This window comes from Mixophyes fleayi, chromosome 5 (assembly GCF_038048845.1).
Source record: "Mixophyes fleayi isolate aMixFle1 chromosome 5, aMixFle1.hap1, whole genome shotgun sequence".
NCBI classification, from domain to species: Eukaryota; Metazoa; Chordata; class Amphibia; order Anura; family Limnodynastidae; genus Mixophyes; species Mixophyes fleayi.
In genome coordinates this window covers 60,352,614-60,371,492 of record NC_134406.1, presented here as the reverse complement: position 1 = coordinate 60,371,492, position 18,879 = coordinate 60,352,614, and the positions used below count along the sequence as shown (strand labels likewise).

Genomic DNA, 18,879 nt, shown 5'->3' with positions numbered 1-18,879 from the left:
TCACTCTCAACTGGAGACCGAAAATGTAAAACATTCAACTTCTTTAAATTCTCTTCCCCAACTGATAAGATTATTTGTAAGTAATGTTTTCCATTTTTCTGTAACTATAATAATTAATTATGTAACAATAATTATGTAACCTAATTTAAAAGTATAGGCTCTCTGCAGCGCTATTTCACTGTTCTAGAGAATGCAGCAACATTGAGGCAACCAAACAAGTTTGCTGCCTGTCCAGCGCTATTGCAGTGAATAGGGAAATGAGCGGGATGCTGGAGGTCAGACTAATTTTTCCCTGGATGAATGGAAAGGTCAAGAGACAGGGGCACTGACAACGCCACTAGGTATTAGAGTGTTTGTATGTCTCAGTGAGGTAATTATTACATTTACCAAATGCAGAGGATGCAACAATATAATATATATATATATATATATATATATATATATATATATATATATATATATATATATATATATATATAATGTTTTTCTGCATATGAAGGCGAGGGGGCTGTGATGTTTTCTTATGAGGAATATTTAAAACATACCCTAAAAAAAGCACAACACAAACCATTTCTGTATGCTCTGTAGTAAACTCAGTTAAGTATCTTTTGTGGACTATAATTATTACTCACAGAGAGAAATAAAAATAGTTTAGTACTTTGAATGAACCACTTGTAGACGTGTAGAAGGCAAATTGAAGAGATAATGTGCTCGGAGCTATCTTATGTAACTAGGCTGTGTTTGCCACAAACCATAAAAAAAAACTAGCTAAATCTAGTTTGCATTGGTTTGTAAAAATATACAATGCTGTTCTGGCTGTATACGGTCATTGACCTTTGCAAATTTAACCAAATTCTTATTGCTTGATGTGACGATCAGAGTTAATAGAAAATCTCCATGTGAAACATTTAGTCTCCGTTTGCACGGAATACTCCCTCCTTCATTCTCTCACCCACTAGCACTTTACTGGACTCAAACTTCCAACACTATATTCTCCATTAAGACACGATCAGTATGAATATGCTGTATAAGTATATAGTATGCTACTCATACATTTGCAAATCAGTATTGCGTTACAGTTCAGCCAGGGATAACACATTTATTAGATGTGATGCACTTTTTTCACTGCCCTTAGTGTCAGCTATGGGAAGTCTCCTACACTTTACAAAACAACTCAATTTCAGCAATGCACAAAATGATAAGATAACAAGGTCAGATAATGGCATTAACTTAACAGGGACTTAATTGGTAGAGGGAGAATGGCCTTGTAAACAGCAGATGAGATCAAATATAAGCAAATAGGGTACATAAGGGTATGCATTACAGGATTAGCAGCCAGGATTAGTTTAGGGGTTTAACTGATGGAGAACTATTTGGTAAAAGTATAAATTGTTGACCGTAATCTTTCCAGTAAAGTGCAGTGTCAGTCAAAACCAAGGTTTTATTGTGTATAAAAACATATATGGATATACACAAAATACAGTATAAATCTGCTTCTCTATTGCCTAGACCACATCTTAAAAACGGCGCACAGATTGAGGCAAAACAAGAATGGCATTAAGTAATAAAAGTGTAGTAAATACATTAAATAAGAGGATGCAATAACAATGTGAGAATACTTAATAGTAAAATATATGCAAAGATTAAGGATGTGTACTTTCTTATTTTTCCCACTACTTTTATTACACCAACCTCACTTGTCACCGGCCATTTCTTGCACCAAAGGAAAATTAAAATGTATTTCATTATGGATCAACCTCTTTTTTTTTATATATATATATATATATTACCTGTTTTGGCCTTTGCCAGAATGATTTTATAAAGAGGGAGCCCTGTATGAATAGAATAATGGTGTTTTACATATTCACGGGAACAGTCTGTTTTGTGGGCATTAAAGTTTACATTGGTGCATACCAAGGCACAAATAGGGTTTTTCAAAATCACAATAGTAAAGCTCTGTATGTTGGTTGATAATCCAGATAATATTAAGAATGCAGCTACAGAATGAGGAAAAAATTATTTTAAACAAAGATGGAATTGATAGACATGTGATATAGACATCATTTTTATAACAATATTAATAAAAACACAGCATGAACGAGGGTGATATAATCACCATAGTAATATATAAGAAGTGTGTACGCAGATTATCAATAAAGCATCACAATAATTTGGCGTCTTATTATCCTGCTGTAGAAAAACAGAAGTAGCACAGCTGGCAGGGAAAGGGTCTGAATAACCTGCAGAGAAATGGCACTGGACAGCATCCAAGTTAGCTACAAAATATTCAGGTACAATAAAATATAATGAGGGGCTGTGTTTACTCATTAATTGTGAAAATCATGCTCTGAGCAACAGTAATTAAGAAAGAACTTTTACAAGCACCCAGGGGTTGTACAGAGACATACAAAGTAACGAGTCTTCTTTCCAAACTTGCACTTTCAATTTTCCTCTAGAGAAAGCAAACTATGAGACTAAAGGTCTATAACACAGTACTGTTGCCTGCAGCAGAGGTAGGCAATTTGTGTTCTCCAGTGGTTGGGGAACCAGGTGTCCCAGCATGCCCAGACAGCCTTTGCCCTAGTATATTAGAGCTGGAGAACCACTGGTTGCCTAAACAGAGTTACCATGATAAGCTCCATTTATGCCACAAGACACATTGCATATGTGAGGAATGCCTGAAAGGTGTCATTAAGGCGTCACAAAGAGAAGATGTTTTGGACAATGTTACTTGTTATTTTTTTTTCTCTTCGTTTACTGGGATTCCATGTTGTAATGCATCTATGATAACGTTTGAAAATAAAGAATTTATAAAACAAAACAAAAAAAAGAAAGAGAAGAGAGGCCCTCCATAGCCAAACGGTCATGAAGAACTGGACTCTAGCATACGCATGACCTTCACTCATGCATTGTGGTTTAACCCCTACGATGGCTGCATCTGTTGTGTACATATACCCTTGCTTACTGGAGTTAAGCAACCAGAGGAAAAAAAAAAAGTATATATATATATAATTATGTTATTTCATAAACATGCAGTAAGGAACAGACTTCAAGAGAAGAGAACACTCTGTAGGAACAGGTCTGTTATGTGCTTTCTAAAGTCCATAGCCAATGTGTTTTATACAAAATAGTCTAACCGTGGTTACTAAACTCTCTAGTAGCTCTTTACAAAACCATGCCAGGTATGTGTAGAGTGCAGCTGCAAGCCATGAAGTTCACAATCATACTTTATGTATTTGTTATTAACACTATTAACGTTTACACTTACTGGAAAATACTGTACATCAGCTATCATTGGCCAAAATATGTTGGTTTAGTTAAAATTCAAAAGTGGATTCAACTAGAAGTTAGTGTTTAAAACTTCCTCAACCTGAAACCTAAATTTATAAAGAAAATATTTCTCATTGTCAGCTTATTACATCTGTCTTGGTAGTGAACATTTTGCATTTTGTTTCAACTGCAAAAGTGCGATCGGAAAAAATGTATCTTTAATTAGAGTGAACTAGCACAGAGCATGGTGATAAACAAAGTTGCCACACTGTCTATATTATAACATCAGGTCAGTAGATTTGAAGATTAAAGGCCTCAGTTTTTATTAGTGCGTTTTTCATATATAAGACACTCTCCATTTACAATAAATAATACACATGAACATTTTGTTTAAAAGATCAGCATGACACACACACACACACACACACACACACACACACACACACACACACACACACACACACACACACACACACACACACACACCTCCAGTTCACTATAGAGGTTTGAAAAACACAACTTTTTTCTTTCTGAACATTTTTCATGTAGTTTCTTCCTCTTTTATATTGGCCAATAAGAAAGTATTTGGGGATACTATGAAAGCGCAGAGAGTAAAAAAAAAAAAAACAAAGAAAAGAAAAAAAAAATTCAGAAGAAAAGCAGCACAGCACAAGATTCAAATAATGCCAAAACAAACACAATTTAAACTACAAACAAAAACACAATAACTTCCTGCTTCCTGAATAGGTGAGTCCACACAAAGAACGTGAATTGTCTGCAATTCTCTGTATTTAAAGAGAGGTGGCATAATGTATTTCTACAGAGGTAAGAAAGTTTATTCATAGATCCTACATTACATACTGTATTGTATAATTCTTTTATATAGTATGCTCTTTGATTTCTGTTTCCAGGCTGTACTAAGAATGATTAATTTCAATATGTGATCAAATCTGTTACACTCAATGTATTTAACTTAATCTGTACTGCAGGGCACCTTACAATTATACACAATAATTCACAATGTTCCACCACTAGAGGGCAACATAACATTACAAAACAGGCAAGTAACTCTTACACCTCCCCCTTCCAATAAAATAGGATATCCACTTCCAAGAACAGCTTACTGCAAATCCAAGGATCTAAAAAAAAACACTACAAGGATTTCATACATACAATTCATATTATAAAGAGTGTCCATTTTACAGCAAATAAGAACATCTACATGTAAAAGAAATAAATAATAAAATATGTTAAAACCTGCACTTACACATTTAAGACTTAAATATGATAGATATATTACACACACATATTATATACACACATATACATAGCTACTTAACGTGCTTTGATTACATTAAATTCAGCATTAGTAAAATACTTTGTAGTTAAACCAACACACAAACAACAATTTTTTTTTTAACCAGAACACCTACAACTGCTAATTTTGAAGTGAGACTAGTTATATATATTCTGGTATTGTTGGTTGTACTGCCGCCGTACCATTCTTTTGTACGTGATTTTTAATTGTTAACAGGATTCGCCCTTTTATGGCCACAAAACACCTTTACCCCAATAAATGTTAAGCAATTAGAGTTTCTCATCCTGCCTGTGCAAATTTACCTTTGTATGCTGGTAAATATAAAGCTCAGAATAGGAAAGGAAAAGCCATTATGTGAATCATCCATCTTATCAGGTTTGACGTCAGCCTCGCTATCAATTAAATTTAAGAGGATTCAGAACTGTACGATTACCTTGTTTATTGCACGCTAACCCCTCATAAACCAGTTATAATTACAATGTTGTGGCACGCTGCCAAATCCAGGTAAGCCAATGCTATGTTACAACCAATGATAATGAGAAATCATAGAATTATGGATCAACAAATATTGTGGTAAATTGCTTCCTCAGCAATACACGTTCTCCTGTACCAGAGCTTGCAATTAGCAGGTCTATATCCTGAAGTATGCATGAATCATTAACATCTCACCTACAGTAGCACTGTTATGCCATTAACTTTATTACCATGCTACTGTGTGCACGGGCAATATTGTTAGATTGTGCTACTAACTCTACAGCCATTTATGAATTTACTCCTACCTATTTAATCAATATACATATATACACACAGACATACATATATACACACACACACCCATTTTGACATTTGTCTGATACAGACATATATGTTCCAGTGCTGTGTTCTGTATGCTGTATTCAAATTGCATGATAGTGTCCAATACTCCCCTTTCTACCATTGCTAGCTCTAGCCATCCTCTCCAAACCAAAGGCCTCAAACCTTGACTACCGAATCATCCACACTACTGGAGCGAGCTGCCTCCCATCCAAAAGCAGTCATTTATAAATATCCATCTGGCACAGAGAAAAATGGAATATTTATAAAAGTTCATTAAGCAATACAAGGTTATAAATAAATAACTATTATTTTTCATTTGAGCAGCATTAGAATTTTTTCAGCTCCACTAATCTCTTTCTGGACTGAACATTGCTCATAAAGGCATACATTAATGATCTGTCCCGAGTGATTTCACAAACCAGGAATATCAGAAGTTTAAATATCTGTTTAGTTTAGAAACAGCGTGTGTCATGTCTGACTGTTTCCAGCTATGCATTCATATTTTTATTATCTGGCTTGTATACCACACAAAGTATGTCAGCCAGGGTTACGATGTTCATGTGTTAATGCCGGGTCGCTGTGTGAGTTTCAGTCAATACTTATCGAAAACAAAAAAATATATCCCTCTGTTCAGCTCCTAAAACGGACAAAGGCAAAATGAGCAGTTGTTATAAAATGTCCAATGAGAGTAAAAAAATATTCTGAATGAAATAAACTAAATTTACAAAGTAAAGTGTTTGCCTGGTAAAGTGTTTAGATAATGAATAATATTAATTTAATGTACAACATGGCGGGTGACTGAGAAAGCTGTAGTCTCATTTGTTTTCTCATTGCACGTTCCATAAGCAGATTGGAATACATTGGTGCACAATACGCCTTTCTGCTAGCAGACTTTTCCTCACGGGAACACATCTGGAAATAGTTGTGATCCAAGCCTGATACCAAAATCCTGAAGCTTTCTAATCGTTTTACAACATAAAAGCCAAAGTGGCAGGAGGTTAATAGAATTAACCTGTACTCTGTAAACACACAACTCATGTACCTTATACTATATTGCTTGTCATCATCTCATTGAACTTGAGTCTGGCCATCAAAGCCGAGCAGCACACCCTGAGTGTAAGCACTTGGAACTAATTTAAAATGGGGGATATTTAATCAATTGGTCAAGTAGTTACTTTGTGTACCCACGTATCTTATCCTTATGAACGGCATTTACACTGTAGATTTTCTTGCAAATAGCAGGCATTGTAAGCTCTACGCTTAGATAAATGGACTGGCCCACTCGATGAAGGCTGCCTAGACCGCAGGCTTTACAACAAAGATTTTAAAGACTTTTAGGAGGGTTTCTCGACTTTTCTTCTTCTTTTAACATGTACCCCCGTATGATGGTAAATGTTTACCAAGAACATCCTAAAGTGTTTTTATTTATACTAATGTGTGTAATTTATTCAAAGCATCCTTAATCTGAGTAAAAAAAATATTCCAAAGTCACTCCCAGCATTTAAATGTTATATTTAAGAAACTGGGGTACCCTTTGTGGTATAGCTACTACAGGTTGAGAACCTTGCATGTAGAGACACTTCAATCTTATGAAGGCACTTATGAATAATAGTGTAGTTTTATTTAACATTTTGTACTCTGAGACTTCAATACAGTTTTATATCAGGGAGAATCACAAATCATATTTGGGGTATTTAACAACACGTTAATCGCTATTTTGTCACTAGCGCAAATAATGCGTCAAATATCTTACAGATTCCAATCACTTTCTCCAGCAAGGTCTGTAGGTTTGCCTCAAATTTGTATAAAAAAAGAAAGTCTTGCACTTTACATAATTGCATTCTGCCTATCTGCGTATGTTTAGGACATTTAAATATGCAATAAATGTTTTATATAGTGCCACAACAGATTTCACACATCTTTGCAGAAAAGAAGTCAGAATAAGCATTGATAATTTAAAGCTGTAGTATAAGTGTCTCAGTCTCATTACAGCCCTGGTCGAATGCTGCTAAGGGGGTGAGGGGCAATTACTAGCTCCAGCTTAGCCATGGAGTACCAGCTTTTACTAGGGGGTAGTGGAGCTTTAAATGGAAATATTTGGAATTAAGATGACCTGTTACCTACACACTAAATTATTTTGAATATGTATTGTCTATTACAAAACTTAATTGTTTTCTCCATAGATCCTAAATACAGCATGAATGTTACAGTGGCAGAAGCCATTGTTAGTCAAATATCCATGGAGGCTTGTTATTCCTAATTACTAGCAACCTGTAGACACGATCGGGGCAAGTCCAGACACCACTCTATGTTTGTGCCTAGTGATGACCCGTCAGCTAAAGAATATAAGAAGCAATCATAGAGCAAATCATCCATTGTGATAGAAAGATATCTGGTAAATCTGGTCACACAGTAACGGTGTATGTGCTGTGTATGTGCTGTGCATGCAGTCATCCCCTGACATCACTAACTGTGCTGAATGAACAATCTTTCAGATTTGTTCATACACATATACAGTCATGGGCAAAAATTTTGAGAATGACACAAGTATTGGTGTTCACAAAGTTTGCTGCTTTAGTGCTTTTAGACCTTTTCGTCAGATGTTGCTATGGTATACTGAAGTAAAGCTACAAGCATTTCATAAGTGTCAAAGGCTTTTATGGACAATTGCATTAAATTTATGCATAAAGAGGCAATATTTGCAGTATTGACCCTTCTTTTTGAAGACCTTTGCAATTCGCCCTGGCATGCTGTCAATCAATTTCTGGGCCACATAGTGACTGATAGACACCCATTCTTGCCTAATCAATGCTTGTAGTTCGTCAGAATTTGTGGGTTTTTGTTTGTCCACCTGCCTTTTGAGGATTGACCACAAGTTCTCAATGGGATTAAGGTCTGGGGAGTTTCCTGGCCATGGGCCCAAAATTTTGATGTTTTGATCCCAGAGTCACTTCGTTATCACTTTTGCCTTATGGCAAGGTGCTCCATCATGCTGGAAAAGGCAATGTTCATCACCAAACTGTTCTTGGTGGTTTAGAAAAAGTTGCTATTGTAGAATGTTTTGGTACCATTTCTTTATTCATGGCTGTGTTCTTAGACAAAATTGTGAGTGAGCCGACTCCCTTGGCTGAGAAGCAACCCCACACATGAATGGTCTCAGGATGCTTTACTCTTGGCATGACTGATGGTAGCGCTCACCTTTCTTTCTCCAGACAAGCGTTTTTCCAGATGCCCCAAACAATCTGAAAGGGGTTTCCATCAGAGAAAATGACTTTACCCCAGTCCTCAGCAGTCCAATACCTGTACATTTTGCAGAATAATAGTCTGTCCTTGATGTTTTTCCTGGAGAGAAGTAGCTTCTTTGCTGGCCTTCCTGACACTAGTCCATCTTCCAAAAGTCTTCGCCTCACTGTGCGTGCAGATGCACTCACACCTGACTGCTGCCATTCCTGAGCAAGCTCTGCAATGGTGGTGCCCCGATCCAGCAACTGAATCAACTTTAGGAGACTGTCCTGGAGCTTTGTGGACGTTCTTAGGTGCCCTGAAGCCTTCTTCACAATTATTGAACCTCTCTACTTGAAGTTCTTGATTATCCGATACTTGGTTGATTTAGGTGCAATCTTACAATATCTGTGTCTGTTAAGCACTTTTTGTGCAAAGCAATGATGACTGCACATGTTTCCTTGCAGTTAATCATGGTTAACAGAGGAAGAACAAGCACCACTTTCCTTTTAAAGCTTCCAGTCTGTTATTCTAACTCAGTCAGCTTGACAAAGTGATCTCCAGCCTGGTCTTCGTCACCAGTCTCACCTATGTTAAGGAGAGAATCACTGACCCGATGTCCGCTGGTCCTTTTGTGGCAGGGCTGAAATGCAGTGGAAATGTTGTTTCTGGGATAAAGTTCATTGTCATGGTAAAAAAGGGACTTTGATCAGATGAATTGTAATTAATTTCACTCTTCATGACATTCTGGAGTATATGCAATTTGCCATCATAAAAACTGAGGCAGCAAACTTTGTAATAAATAATATTTGTGTCATTCTCAAAATGTTTGACCATGACTGTACATACATGTGACAGAATGGGACTTCATCACCCTCTGCATGATCACTTTTACAACAAGAACATGGTTTCTATTGGTTTCTATCTGTAACAACCAATGGACGTTTTATAAATCACAAAGCTTCCTACCGGCCTTTTCCTATGACACAAGGAGTCAAGCAGTGTAATTACAATACTGCTATACACTATAAAACGTACACTTGTTATAAATTATTTAAATAGCTTTCAGAGCAGCTGAACTTATGGAGTGTGACTTTTCAGCCCTGCATTGCAATTAGAATATAACACGTAAAAGGGATACCTATACGCTTAAGGGCCGATTCAATTCCCCAAGATGTGCCACAGAATGCCTTCGGAATGGTTGCACTCTGCAGTGATGTAAAATTGCAGATTTTGCCTCGCACCCAGAGAGGTGGAGAATACCTGGAAATGTGATGGCGGTACAATGCCAACAACTGAATCGGCCCCTTACATTTATCAACCCAGTTTCATTTTATGTCTGAAACCTTTTCTCCCCAAGTAGATGAAATGTGGCCCCTCCCAAATTGTCATGTAACTACCACAAGCTAGAGCTTTGCCGATAGGATATCAACTATCTGCCCCTGCATTCGGCACCTACAGGACAATCAGATGCTCGGATTGAGAGAAAAGGTACCAAAGTTTAAAATTGGGATTTGTCCCTTCCCAAAACTTAACTGAAATGTACATGGACACACACTTACATTGTCCGTATATTTACATTAAATGTTAGGTTTATAGTCTGATCTAACGTCATTATGTTTGAGATGCAGAGCTGCTCATTTTTGATAGCGCCGATAAGCAGTCATCTTGGTTGTGTAATGTGTGTAAATAATATAATGTAAACTTACATCTCGCTCTGAAACCAGCTGGTCAGACAACTCTCTTTCACGTAACAGATCACTCTCCAGCCTTTCCACGTGTTGTCTCAGCTGGGTTGTCTCTTTCTCCAGGACGGTGGTTATCTTCTGCAATTCCTCCTTTTCTTTCATTGTTTTTTCTATTTTTAACTGAAAATGTAAGGCCCAATTTATAATTAATAGAAAGGAAGATATTTACTAGCGTTTAAAATATAAAACTTCCACCTATTGTAAACAAACCAATATGTTACATGGGTGCAAATCTTTAACATATCTGCAACCTACACACAACACAGAGCAGCTATTTGGTGAATGGAACCAAAAGGTATTACAAATTAAGCCCATCTGTTCACTATGGACTAGGATGAGGCACAGGCTGCCCCTATTTCTTGGTGACAGGTACACAATAAAGCCCAATTAAGCCATGAAGGTGCAGTCTCACTTACTACATCTTAATATCTATTTCCATTGTAATCTGTGCAGTTGGCAGACCTTGAGAACACTTGTATGCATGTTAAGTTAAACTATTTTTAATATAGGTTAAATGTGACAAAATGTAGCAAATCTCCAGGTCAGCATTGTGCTGAAGTAGAAGTATTTTATTGTAAGAGTCAGATTCCCAAAAAATTACTACGCAATGGTATTTAAATTGAGAAAGACATTTTGGTTAGTAAATGTTATAAACTGATATTTCACTCTCACTGCTCCACATTCGCCACATCACTAACAAATTCCTACACTGGCTCCCCGTATCCTCCAAAATCATGTCTTCATATATTGGAACTCCTCTTCTCAAAATGTTCTCCATTTTCCCCTAAATCTGCCTCTAACCTGCATCTCACCTCAGATAACCAGCTCTGAAGCCCACCTACAGGACTTGTCCCTGGCCAATACCCACTTACGTTGTTCCTGCCATGCTGGACCAGACCCCGACAGCCTTGAAACCTTTAAATGGTCTCTAAAAATACCCGCTGAGCAACACGCACTCCCGGTGTCTCAGCTGTATCCTTTTCCCACTAGACCAGTGGTTCCCAAACTGTGCGCCTATGCTCCCTGGGGTGCCTCGGTGATCTCACAGGGGTGCCTCGGCCAGGGCCAGTGGTAAGCAAGGCAGGGGACTACTCGGTTATAATTTTGGCTTAGGGGTGCCTTCAAAAAATTTTGGAAACCCTAAGGGTGCCTTGAACTGAAAAAGTTTGGAATCCACTGCACTAGACTGTAAGCTCCCTTCATAGCAGTAGGGCCCTCAGTAACATATATTTGAATTTTTCATTTTGCCTACCTGCTGCCTGTTACACACCAAATCCAGGGACTTCTTTTTTTAATTTTTTTTACTATCCCAGGGAGAATTTTTAAGCTGTTCACTGGTGAAGCCAAAAAGATTGGCAAGCTCCAACGATCAAGACAAGCCTGGTGAAGGGGCATGTTCTCTACTATTTTGTATATTATTATTGTTGAAGTGTATATACAAAAGGAAATAAAAATATTACATATAAATAGGCTAAACTTTCCCTTTAAGGTAAATTTAAACTTTCAATCAATGAATACTTCAGACAAAGAGTTTCTATTTAGTGCCATAAATGGCAATTACTGAAATGTAATAAAACAGAAAAACATACCATTAGGCCGCCTTTGGTTTCAGATTTACAGTCTTCTCTTAGCCTTCTGCTGCTAGGATACAATGTCAGACACATGCCGTGCAGCATAGGATGGAGTTGTAGAGTCACATTTGTTGGGAATTGTTTATTCTGCTCCCAAACATCCCTTTTCAGATGTTACAATGTTCTACTTTACTGCAGAATGACTCCATTGCTGACTTTAATTATGTTGTTTTTAGTTTGTTTTTTTATAAAATGCTGTACCCAAGGATACTAAGCTATTACTTTGCTATCCAGAAACTTAACGACAAATCCTCCAGAGTATGCACAATATGTAAAAGTGCAATAAAAGATTGAATTTTAATTAAAGTGTCAATACATTAGATGGAGGGCACAAGGCAGAGTTTAATAGAATGTTTAATTTCTATACCTTACACAATCTTGCAAATCATGTTTACCATTTTTAATAAAGTAATTTTTCAAACTGGAAAAATGTAGTTGCAAAGTAGACTCAACTGTAATATGAGCAGAAGCTTTGTGAAAGCCTCAAACTATACTGTCTGCTATCACATTTGGTCCTTCCCTGTAAATATTTCAAACATTTGCATCTGTTGCTGATTATTATCCCTTATTGGTGTATTTTCTAACGCATGACAAGGAGAGTCCCTTTATTGGAACAGTCACAATTGAAATGTTTTATTACACTTTATTGGAAGCACAGATTAGTTTGCTTCCAATACAAGTAAATCTTACACATGCATCGGGGATTGCAGCAACAACAAGGAACCTCTGCAGAGAGACCGATTAAAATGTAAATGGCTCTTAGTGAGCAAAACCTAAATCGCTGCTCATAATATCTCATCCTGCAAAACTATCTTGATTTTTTATTTGTGTGCAGAATCCGGTGGATTACTGGAGATAGCCTGTATTCCTATGGAACCTTATCACCATTTGAAATAAAACTACCACAGCAATTACATTGCTAACATACCTCAAGAAGACCAGCCTTGGTTGTCACCACCAACATGTCTGAATGACCTTCATCTTCCATGGTCAACAGTTCATCTACAGGGGAGGTTGCCCGGAACTGGAAAGGTGTGCTTGCCCCGCGTATTTCTCCCTTATGTGTCACATAACAGAACTGGTAAAACTCGCCATCATCATTGGGAAGGTAGTATCCTGAAGTGCAAAACACAAGAAATTACTTCTACTAATCAGTTGTGATCATGAGGACTTGTTTTCTAAGTGTTTCTATCTTAACTGTAATTTTATATGAAATTCAAATGATTTCTATACAAATCAGTGGCTTTTAGGCAGGCTAAGGCCTGTATTCCACATATAGAAAGTGCCACCACAGAAAGAAAATCCACCAACAGTGTAACAGAAAGGGAATCATTTTGTGATCTCCCACTGCATGTAAATACAGGCTGGATTACCATGCACACTAAGGATGTGGATAATCATTACAAAATTAAGTGTATTCAAATTCACATTTCAATACAGAACACCACCAACCTCAACCACAGTAGCATATTATCAAATAATTTAACGTCAAAGCACCACAGAGGAAACTTTAGTTTAAGATACATTTTGAGACATGAATGGTAGCCCTACTTTTAAAATAAATGTAGTGTGTAAAGCAGGGAATAGCAAACCCTCAGTTCGACGCACCCTTAGGGTCAACGTGATATTTTCAAGGCACCCCAAGCCTAAATAATTACCAAGTATTCCCCGTCTTGCTAACCACTGGCCCTGGCCACAGCACCCCTTTTGAGATCGCACCCCAGGGAGCCGCGGCGCACAGTTTGGGAACCACTGGTGTAAAGTATTGTGTGTGTATAAAGTATGCTTTGGCACAATGAAAAAGAAAACCCGGCACCTATACAACGGACAGAAGCTATTTTGTTAGCGGAGTAAAAATTCAAGTTACTAGAACCCACAGACATCACTAGGGCAATATATGAGCTGATGAAAATTCATGAGGCACTGGTTCCTTGAGTGACTGCATTCGTACAATTATTGGTTCCACCCACAAAATTACTGCCACCGAATGTAGGTGACAGAATAAATGGAAACTGTATTTTATTAAAGTTCATCTGTTTAAAAACGTGTGTTCTGTACTGAGCAACAACTACCGAACGTGCTTTCCATCTGTAGGTATGCACTCAAGGACCAGACCCTATATATATATATATACACTTGCAGCAGCAGCCATTTTAAACAGTGTCCTAAAGTAAATCCACAAGAAAATCAGTCAAAGTAAAACACCTGGCCGAGGTCCACTTTCTAATTAACTTTTCTAATTAGGTAAAATCATTCCATTCATTTTAATACGAAAACACTTTCTAAGTGACTCTAGACTTTACAAAATGTGTATTTTTAAACCACTAAATCCTCTGACTGGAACCTTTCAGATCTTTAAGAAAGCAATATTTACCGGGCCGCTGGCAGAGATTTATTTATTTATATATATATATATATATATATATATATATATATATATATATATATATATATATATATATATATATATATACACACATACACACACACACACACACACACACACACATACATATGTACACACATACATATACACACACACAAGGCTTGTATTAAAATATGTTTCAGTAAGTTAACCGAGTTTTAGTAAGAGCATCCGGAAGGAGGTGTAGCATCCGGAAGGAGGGGTGTGTACAGAGAGCCCAAGATTTCTAGCACTGCAGCACAATTAAGGAATTTGATGGATCAGTGCAACATGAAATGGCATTACTATTCGAGGAACAAGGTACTTTGGATTATAGTAATACAAATATTTATTTTGGAACGCAGTAAGCCTCTTTAAACACATTTTTCTTTCTGCATACTTTTGGATGTTTTCACATCACAAGCATTCTGACACAATCCCAAGGAGTAGGGTACTTTAGCACCAGCTATTTAAACATACAAACTGCAGTTTTTCTATCAACAGTGTATCAGATTTGGGAATGTAAGCGTTGAGCCTGGTGGATTTCAGAACACACCACATTTACAGAATCTCTGCAATGAATCACAATCGTTGACCATGTGCTTAGCAATCCAAGTAAAGAAGATCAGTAAGTTCAAATCAGAACAGTGTATTTTATTTAAAAATGCAACTGGATCATATCATTGGCATCGCCTTATAAAGGAATCATAGATCTAGCAGCTTGAATGTAATTGTACAAGCCACAAGTGCTTCTACTTCAAATTACTTTATACTAAGACCAAAAAAAACGGACTGAGTGATTTGAAGTCATTATGAACTATATCACTAGCTATTCAAACTCTTTTGTCTATTTAACGGCTGCATTTCTTAAAAAGAAAAAAAAAAAAAAAAAGTGTGCTCAACGGATTTTAATAAAAATAAGAGCTTGAACTCACTAGGTACCAGTGCCATTACTGAGACACGAAGCACAAGACATTTAATTAAGTGCCTGTGATGTCACTGGTTTCTGGTGAACATAGGCTCACTATACAAAGGGACTACCCCCCTACCCCCACTGTGTGCATTTACAAAGGGTACACTTTAAAGTAAACTAACAATGAAAAAGTCCCAAGGTCAGAATCTTTGTATGCATCAAAAGACTGTCCATGTTTGCCTGAGACAGCACTTGTAAGCTAGTGTGCTCTATATGATAAGAACTCAAACCAGCTTCCTAGCTAAGTTGCATGCTGCTGGATTTATACATACAGCTACTAACTAGAGGTGCTCAGGGTCGGTTCCCCGAGAACCGAACACACCCGAATTTAGCAGATCCGAGTACCGAGCCGCGCTGGCTTCGGTACATCTCGCGAGTTTTGGATTCTATAATTAATTTCACAGAGGAGGTAGCACAGCTGTCTAGAGCAGATGGGCAGCTTCATAGGTAGAAAAGAGAGGAGGGGTAACAGTGTTCTTCAAAGTCTCCAGTGAAATTCAGGAGAGCTCCATTGCTAATCGTCATTGCTGAAATAGAATTAATAGGGCTGGCAGGCTTGGTCTTCTGAATTTGCAGTCAAATTGTACGGTTTTATATAGGTTACACACAAAGAGAAGAGCTCCATTGCCAATTGTCATTGTGAAATAGAAATACTAGGGCTGGCAGGCTTGGTCTAAATCTGCACCATAGCTCACTCAGAAACAGAAGAGGTGGCAGGGTTCAGTGCTGAAACAGAAATTGTAATAATAGGTCTGTCAGTATTCTTAAAAGTTGCCCGTGGCATTCTACTATGCCATAGCTCATACAAAAACAGGAGGGGTGGCATTGTTCTTGTCACCCTCCAGTCTCAGTCATGATGATACTAATCCCTCTACCTGGTGTGCTAAAGTCTATGTCCAAATGCATAATGGTTTTAAGTCAGGTAAACAAAAATGTACATAAAAAGCTTGTACCTTTGTAAAGAAAAAAAAAACACCTCTCTAATAAAGGTGAAAGTTTACTGTAGAAAAACATAAAAATAGCCAACTTGCCATTCTACCCAAAATATTACCAAGCATAACAGCATCAGCTAGCTCCCTTCTCTCAGCACCTGCAATTTACACTGTCATCTTATTCACCCTCATCAGTGTATGCATCATCCTCAAACAATACTAATTCATCCCTGCTGGAATCCACCGTCACAGAACTCTGTGTACTTTGATGTAATTGCCGGTAATGGTCATCCTCATGGAATTTGTAGTTCACGATTGTCACGATTTTTTGGCAATTCTTTTAGACCAGACCAAATGTCAAAATGTTGTGCAGAGTCAGCTGCATCACCACTGGGTGTCTTGGGAAAGCTAAGCTTTTACCTAGGAGCAAATTCCAGAGAAACTGGAGGAGGAGAATTCTATTTTAAGATGTTGATAACTCTTGGATCTTGGCCAAGTCCAACATAATTAGCGGAATTGCTTTGCTTCATTTCTTCCTTCAATTTCTCTTGCTGCTTTTCAAAAGGTCTAATTAGGGGAATCACCTGACTCAAGCTAACAGTGTCTGCACTCTCTTCAAAGGTGACTACTTCGAGTGGTTTCAGTACCTTGCACAACACGGAAAGTATTCTCCACTGCACTGGACTAAAGTACATTCCCCCTAAATTATTTTCTTCTTGCAGCTGCTGCATTGTCCTACATTCTGTTGCCGAATCCCGAAAATTACCCTAAATATTTTGGGACACAGACAGCATCATCTTCGGCATGTCATTGTCATTTTTTAAAAAGTTCTGTACCAACAAATTGATTGTGTTTGCAAAACAGGGAATGTGATGGAATTCTCCCCACTGTGATGCTCTAACAATATTGGTGGCATTATCAGAAATCACATATCCTCAGGAGAGTCCAAGCAGGATAAGCCATGATGCAATGACATCCCTTAGTTTTTCAAACAGGTTGTCAGCGGTATTACCTCTGACATGCGCCTTGTCTCGTCTCTGATAACCACCTCTCATTTCCGCCTTCAAGACTTCTCCCGTGCTGCTCCCCACTTATGGAATTGCCTACCACGCTCAATCAGACTTTCCCACAGCCTTCAAATATTTAGATGCTCTTTGGAGACCCATCTCTTTTTAGAGGTGACCTTATCATCAATAACACTTATTCACACTAATGCACCCTCACAACTATCCTAATTTCCACTATGAGCCACAGTTGCTCCTCTTGTTTCAGCTGTGCCTTCTTCCCTTTAGAATGTAAGCTCTCTAATGAGCAGGGTCCTCCATACCCTTTGTTTTCATGTCTCCATTCATTTTGTCTGCCTTGTCTGTTCTTGTTTTACGTATGCCTTCTTTTATGTATGTACTTGTCTTCCCTACTGTACGGTGCTGTACAGCACTGTGGTGCCTGACAAATATACTATAATAATAATAATAATAATAATAATAATAATAATAATATGCCTCTTAGTGAAGCAGATGATACACAGAGTAGCCTGCCTCTGAAAAATGCGACGTTCTTGGGTACATGCTGCTGCTGTCCCTGCTAGTGAAGGCGAATCACCAACCCTGTGGGCTGTCACAATCATATAATCTTTAGTTTGCCCAGTTCCGCTTGTCCACATATCTGTGGTTAAGTGTACAGTGGGTAGAATGGCATTTTGTAGCCCAATAATTAAATTTTTACGAACCTTCTGGTAGAGGTGAGGAATAGCTTTTCTAGTGAAAAGGTGTCGTGATGGAATTTGGTAATGGGGACAAAAGATCTCAAGTATCCATCTCTCCTCCTGTTTCCTGCACCTTTAACTCTGCTCTCCAGCTACCTTTCCCCCCACCCCTCTGGGGGTCTCCCAGTCATTCGCGCCCTTCCTCTTGGGCTCCGGCGCCAGCCGGTCTTTGTCCCCCCTCTCTCTAGCTGTGCTTTGAGCTTACTGAGTTACTGTGCTTATTGTTTACTGTACCGTGCCGTCCCACCTTGTATTGTACTTGTTTGTCCCTGTACGGCGCTACGGACACTGAGTGGCGCCTTATAAATAAAAATTATTAATAATAATAATAATAAAGTAACTGTCTAAAACCAGCTGCATTAATAGTGGATATTGGACGCAGATCTAATACTAGCGTAGTCGCCATGGCGCCTGTGATCCGCTTTGCCACTGGTTGACAGCTTTCATACTTGCTTCCTCTTGCAAAGGATTGTTTAACAATCAATTGTTATAAACGACTAGTAGCCTTCTTCTTGGTCTGCTTCTGGGTTGAAGATCCACCCCTAACAGCAGGAGCAGCAGCAGTGGGCCTAACGCTCAAGGATTCTTCTGAGGAGTCCTGAATAGGGGAGGGGTTATCTAGCCTTAGAAACTTGGACTAACCCCAATCACTTGTGAGGATATTGATGGTGAAGGTGGTGGGAATGTAGATTGCAGGTGCTGGGATCTAGCGGAGAGAAGAGAGGTATATGATGCTGGACTGCTTGTTGTTATTTTTTAGCATAAAAGTTTCTGATTTTCACAAAAGCTTTCCATGAACT

At 38.0% G+C, this 18,879-nt stretch overlaps 1 protein-coding gene across 2 annotated transcripts in view; it reads right to left on the bottom strand.

The window, feature by feature from the left end:
• The window catches only part of TAX1BP1 (Tax1 binding protein 1), a 68,396-nt gene that overhangs the window by 29,158 nt on the left and 20,359 nt on the right, over window positions 1-18,879 (bottom strand). For both annotated transcript variants that reach the window (XM_075212276.1, XM_075212278.1), the window contains exons 4-5: window positions 12,934-13,121; window positions 10,336-10,494 (exon numbers count right to left, since the gene is read on the bottom strand). In XM_075212276.1, coding sequence (XP_075068377.1) covers window positions 10,336-10,494; window positions 12,934-13,121 — 347 coding nt within the window. The remainder of the gene's footprint in view (window positions 1-10,335; window positions 10,495-12,933; window positions 13,122-18,879) is intronic.